This window comes from Acyrthosiphon pisum, chromosome X (genome assembly GCF_005508785.2).
Source record: "Acyrthosiphon pisum isolate AL4f chromosome X, pea_aphid_22Mar2018_4r6ur, whole genome shotgun sequence".
NCBI classification, from domain to species: Eukaryota; Metazoa; Arthropoda; class Insecta; order Hemiptera; family Aphididae; genus Acyrthosiphon; species Acyrthosiphon pisum.
This window is the reverse complement of record NC_042493.1, coordinates 94,488,862-94,495,106: the sequence shown is the minus strand read 5'-3', so window position 1 is coordinate 94,495,106 and position 6,245 is coordinate 94,488,862. Positions and strand designations below refer to the sequence as shown.

At 24.2% G+C, this 6,245-nt stretch overlaps 1 protein-coding gene across 2 annotated transcripts in view; it reads right to left on the bottom strand.

Annotated features, from left to right (window-relative positions):
* Window positions 1-6,245, bottom strand: part of LOC100570343 (AT-rich interactive domain-containing protein 4B-like) — a 16,280-nt gene that overhangs the window by 7,536 nt on the left and 2,499 nt on the right. Inside the window, exons 2-9 of one of the 2 annotated variants that reach the window (XM_016807778.2) lie at window positions 5,756-5,839; window positions 2,249-2,362; window positions 2,106-2,168; window positions 1,927-2,020; window positions 1,733-1,874; window positions 1,477-1,606; window positions 1,211-1,348; window positions 635-753 (exon numbers count right to left, since the gene is read on the bottom strand). In XM_016807778.2, coding sequence (XP_016663267.1) covers window positions 635-753; window positions 1,211-1,348; window positions 1,477-1,606; window positions 1,733-1,874; window positions 1,927-2,020; window positions 2,106-2,168; window positions 2,249-2,362; window positions 5,756-5,758 — 803 coding nt within the window. In that variant the 5' untranslated portion in view covers window positions 5,759-5,839. Of the gene's footprint in view, window positions 1-634; window positions 754-1,210; window positions 1,349-1,476; window positions 1,607-1,732; window positions 1,875-1,926; window positions 2,021-2,105; window positions 2,169-2,248; window positions 2,363-3,094; window positions 3,486-5,755; window positions 5,840-6,245 lie in introns of those variants that run through there. The other variant, XM_008188957.3, reaches the window with a different exon arrangement.

Here is a 6,245-nt window from a genome sequence, read left to right as displayed (position 1 = left end):
ATAGTGCCCATCACTACAATAAAACAAATAAGTATAAACATTATACAAATTTAAAGTTTAATAAGTAGGTACTAATTTATTAACTGAGACATCTAATATAAGCTTTGTGCATAATTCTATTTATTGCAACTCCTGAGAAATGCCAAAATGTAAGCTTAATCATAAACTTTGTAGTCAGTTATTGTTTTTTTTTCAAATTTTTGGTTTGTTTGTCATTTAAAGAATAAAAATAATAATAATACTAATAAATATATCTAATATTGAAAATACATATGACGAAAAAAAATGTAGGGTCATAAGAATTGTGTATCAATGACATAATAAAAAATTATGTTTAAATAACTTAAATACAGAAGCGTGATATTATTTATAAAAAAAACATTTTTATGAATATGATCAAAAAAAAATACTATGTATATTGATAGGTACTATCTAGGTACTATAGGTACTATAGGTACACTAGGTACTATATATATTTAATAAATGTAAAATTGATAATTTTATTTTTTTTTTAATATTTAACAATTAATATATTTAAAGAAAGCTTATTTAACATTATATTATGAATTAAAATGTTGTAGATTTAACATTTTAGCCTAGATAAATATAATTTATTATAAATAAATATACTTACTGTTCATAACAACGTTTAACAGAAATATATGACTCTTTTTCATGTCCAGCTTTATAAGCAATAAACTCCCATAGTTTATGTTTATTTACCTTGTTATACCCACCACAATTATTGACAACCTAAAAATAATTAAATAGTATTAATTATTATTAGACGGATGAGAAGTTATCATTTATAAATAATATTTGTAAATTTGAATAAAACATATCAGGAGGGTTAACTAAATTGACTTGTTTGTTTTGCAGAAGTGTAAAATAGAAAAAGTATGTAATTTTTTTATAGTTATTGTTAGGCACGCTTGTCGCTTTGTATTTGAGAACATCAAACAAATTTGTATGTATTATTTATTTAAGCAATAACTAGTTGATGTATAAAATAATTAGATTTCAATTAGTATAAGAACTTAAAAAAAAATAACGTTGATTCAAATAGTATAAACAAATTATAATTTTTTATGCAAATATAAAAGATTTCAACACCTAATTAATGTTTTAAAGTACCACTACTGACTATTTACTCTCCCAATCATATCTTATAAAAACAATATTATATTATTGCACAACATAAATCAAATACCTTAAATAGTTTATATAGATCAACATCTTTCTCATTAATCACTGGAGCTTGATTAATAGGAGTACCTCGGTCATCCATAAATTTGAACAGCAGTGCGACCAAATGATCTTTTTGTTCAATTGATTCTTTATCAGAATTCTAAATTAAAAATAATGTATGAAATAAAACATATCAATAGTAAAATGTAATTTTTTAAATTTCAAAACTAGTGGGGATTACATTAACATAGTATTCCCATCAGTTATTTTTTACTTGTTTATACTTACATCGCTATCAATTGGTTCACAATCTGTAGAAATACACATTTTATGAGCATCAAATAATGAATCTTTATCCCAGTGTGGTGGGAGTTCATCTTTTTTCTCCATTGCTAAAGCTTCTTCTTCACCACTTTCCCTTTATTGTGCAAAACAATAAATTAGTTGGGATTGAAATATGTAAGTAACTACTATAATAATAATTGGGTACACAACAAAATATTTGTATGTATGTATATAAGTATGTATGCAAGCAATTAATTACCCGATACTCTTTTTATGTGTTTGAACTCTACAACTTTCAATTATAGTGGTTCTTAGAGGAGTAGCACTATTAGAAAAGTATTTTCCACTTTTCAAGCAAATAGCTGTTCTTTTTAAGCATTTAATATCGCCATCATTAAAAACTGCAAAAAACCAAAATTAAATACATAAATATAGTTATAGGAAAATACATACCAACAGTGTATTCACTAAAATCTTGAATTTTTTGAATTGTTGCTGGAACTAGTTCTTTTTTATCACTACATTTGATATTAACAGTAGCTCCCACCTTGATGTAATAAAAATTATATTAATATATATTAAGCAGTCAAGTATAATATTAGAATTTGATATAGATGATTATAATGTACAACCTTTAATTGTCCTTTCACTGCATCATCTGTGATAAATGTTGATATCCCATTAGAATATTGAACCTTAACAGAAAAGTATACATTTTATACCTAGTATGAATTTTTAAAATAAAATAGTTTATAAAATATATAAATTGGCGCACTTTGCATTTTACAGATTTTGATATTTTTCTTATTTTCGCTTCACAAAAGGCTCCTTTAAATTTGGCACTGACTTCTGTTCCAACAGAAAGAAATGGAGGTTCATCCATATTTACCTAAATTTTACATATAAAATATATTTTTTTTCTATTCAACAATAAAATGGTATTAACCTTCTATTGGTCGCACGTGGTAAATAATCTCCCAGCTCAAATACTAATGTCATAAACTTTTCTAAAGATAACGTATCTACATTATATGTCGTATACCTGTTGATAATATAATTATCTAACTTAATAAGTCAATCAGAGTTTTTATTTAAATTTAAACTTTTAAACATTTATTTTATTTTGTTTATTTAATCTAAAAATAATTTTGTATTAAAAACAACAAAATGTCTTTTAAATAATATATATAAATAAAAATTATAATATAAATAAAATACATTTTAGAAAATGTTTACCTTATGCGAGCAAATGTGAAAGATACACCACTAGACCAATAGAAGACTAAAGCACATTAATACAAACACTCCAAATAGGAAATCATAGAATTCAATAATGAACTGCATGCATTAAACGATTATAAGCTCATGAGATTGAAGAATATATAAATTCCATGAAATATACAATACTAACTTAACTTTGTTGACACTATAATTAAATGATTAATTAAGTCAACTCCAATTATTATTACAAGATATTATTCAAACAATATTTAATTCATACTATAATTTATTTTATTATTGCATAAAGCGTAATCAATAGTTAACCATAATTTAAAAAAATGCAATACACTCATGTACAACATAAATATTAGTTAATATAACATTTTATCAATTCTCTAACCATTTGAGGAGCAGCCTTGGAATACGTGGCTCGAATGTGCCTCAGGGAGCGCCTTGTGAATATATCCATATGCTCAGCAATAAAAAAACAAAAAAAATAAGAGCGTAATATGTTAAGAAGTATATGCATTATTTGATAAATGAAAATAAATCAATTGAATCAAATTTCACAGATGGCAGCAAATAATTTATATAAAGTACTAACGGTCATAAATAAAGAAACAAATTTGGGGGGAAAACGTATATAATAAACATCTGATTTCTATGCAGGTGAGTGCGTGCATGCACATTGAACTTGATAACAATATAAAATTCACTATAAAAATTTTACGACAACTTACTTATTATATTTAGAAAAATTTATGATTGTTAACATTGTCTGATTTTGATTCTGAAAAAAATAATTGAATTCAGCAGAAAAATGTCTGTATATTGTACAAAACACTTTTCGTTTTTAATATGAATTTGAATTTAAATTATAACTTGAAAAAACTCATATTTTAAAGTTCTTAATTACAGTTCACAATAATATGAGATTCATATTTTACAGTGTTCCATATGATCTACAGACGGTTTGAAGCAGAGTTCATAATTTTTTTCAGAAATAAAATTGGACAATATAAACTAATTTTAATTTTGTCAAAACTGAAGGTCTTTTGAGCTAAAATTGACAGCTGTAGCAAGGCCCCTTAACATGGAAGATTGACTTCTTTGATAAAATGTTCACCTTAAGTAGGTAGGGGAATTTCACATTATCATTTCAATTCAATAATAACAAGAAAATATTTTTTATCCCGATCAACCAACTGAAGTTTAAATTACGGTAAAAAATGTACAAGTATTATACATACTTATTATTATTTACAATCAATAATATAATGATATTGCACTTACTACCAAACACAATCTAAAAAATAATAATATATAATAGTTTAAAAAAAGGTGCTAATAATTGAGTACTTTATTTAAATACGTATTATATGATATATCAAATGGTATTACTCAGAATTATCAATTCAAGTAGTTTCAATATTATTGTTATAATGAATAATGATAAAATAATCTTATAAATGTATGTCTAATTATAAAGTCTTGATTTTTAACAATTTTTAATAAATAGGTATGTTTTCAATTGAAACCAACAAAAACATATAATCATGAGATATGCCTATTTAATATAGGTAGATGTATATCTAAGTAATATACATTTTAAGAATAAACATTCGACCATACTACATACTGACTTCCGTTAAAGTGTTAATGTAATAACAAGTAAGTACATGTAGTAAACCTCGTTCATATGTCATCTTTTTTTCTGAAATTAACCCATGAATTTTAACAACTAGGTTCATTTAATTACTTTTTATACAGTAAGTGCAATCATTACCAAGTTGAACAACCGACAACTGAATAAATTCTCCAGAATAAGTAAATATATTAAATATTCTAAAGTTGCCATAAATATATTATCTTAAAATTCTTTAATTTATAGATCTTTTAAAAATATCAAAATAATATTAACATTTGACATATTAACCTTCCTACCTCATCTAGTCATATAAAAATATGAAAGAAAGTATTGTTCATTATGTCATATTACCTCAAAACATTGTAAGTAAAAATAACTTATAATGTTATGATTTAACAAATAGTTATCTACAAAATTCATATTATAAAATAAAATAAAATAAAAATATATTTATCTGTATAAAACAATTATTTTATTTACTATGCTAAATGAACAAAATTGTAATTTTAGCTTAATTACTATAAAATGTTTTATGATTTTAACTTGTCTATATTCTAGCCCACGAGAGTCCTTATGTAAGCCGCGCATCGATATACTAATACGCAACGTCTGTTTTCTCCCACCATGGTGCCATTTCCACTATTCGGCAATATGGCGCTACGCAGTGGCAGACGCGTTTTTACGTGAGGATTCTCGTGGGCTAGAATATAGACAAGTTAAAATCATAAAACATATTATAGTAATTAAGCTAAAATTACAATTTTGTTACCGGAATATAATAAGATCTTTAGTAAAAATTAAAAATAAATACATTTAATTATTATAAGAAAATACTCTTTAATTTAAATTATTAATTATCATTCAATAGTATTTGGCAGTATATAAATTCAACATATATCATATATTTCTGAACAGAACATTATTTAATATTTACCTATACATAAAAAAAATTTTGTCTAATGCCTAAAATAGTTAACCCCTAGTTAATGGCAACTACAGCTCTACAATATAATTCTAACTAGAAATTTAAGCCAAACAAACTAACATTAATTAAATAAAACTTTGTGATTATAACTCTTGACATGTTTCATATGTTTATTAAGATGCCTATATTGTTTTAAGCTGATTATTTTAAAATAATTAAAGGGATTATTAACTAGTTATTATATTTATCATTGTATTAAAGAAGATGTAATAATAATGTCATAGGAATAACAGAATTACACTACAAAATTGTATAATACAAAATATTATGTTTTAAAAATTACAAACAATGACTGATGATTTACATACATATGATTCTTAGTATATACAATAAATTCATTTTATTTAAAGATTTGGCACAAACTTCCAAAGTTCACTTTTTGACTTTAATAATATTAAATTATGTATGAGAAATGTAATAATACGAACCATTGTAAATGCAGGTTTTTTCTTGTAAATTTTATAAAAAGACAATTCCACTCAATTGCATTATTTTAAAATACACTTTTTAATCTGAAAAAATACAATTAAATAACTTAAGTAAGTACATTAATTTACAATTTTATAAAATAAAAGGAAACTTGAATAACATTTAAAATATTTCAAATGTGGTGCATTCATTATTTTCATAATATACTTATGGTTGGCACAACATATAGCTAATAGTGTAACTGGATGGCATATTAGTTCTCAGAAAATTTAAATAAAGATAGATAAAATTGTACATATTTGTAGTCTCTGCTGTATATTCTTGAATTTAAAATAGGTATTAGGATTTAATATGACGCTATACCCGCATGCGTTGTTTCCGTCTTACTAGTGTATAACATGACAAAAAAATAATTTGCGCGGGATAGAACCACTCCCTCGGTATTTATAGTAGAATTACCAAAATTCCACAACGCATAGGGAATCAACT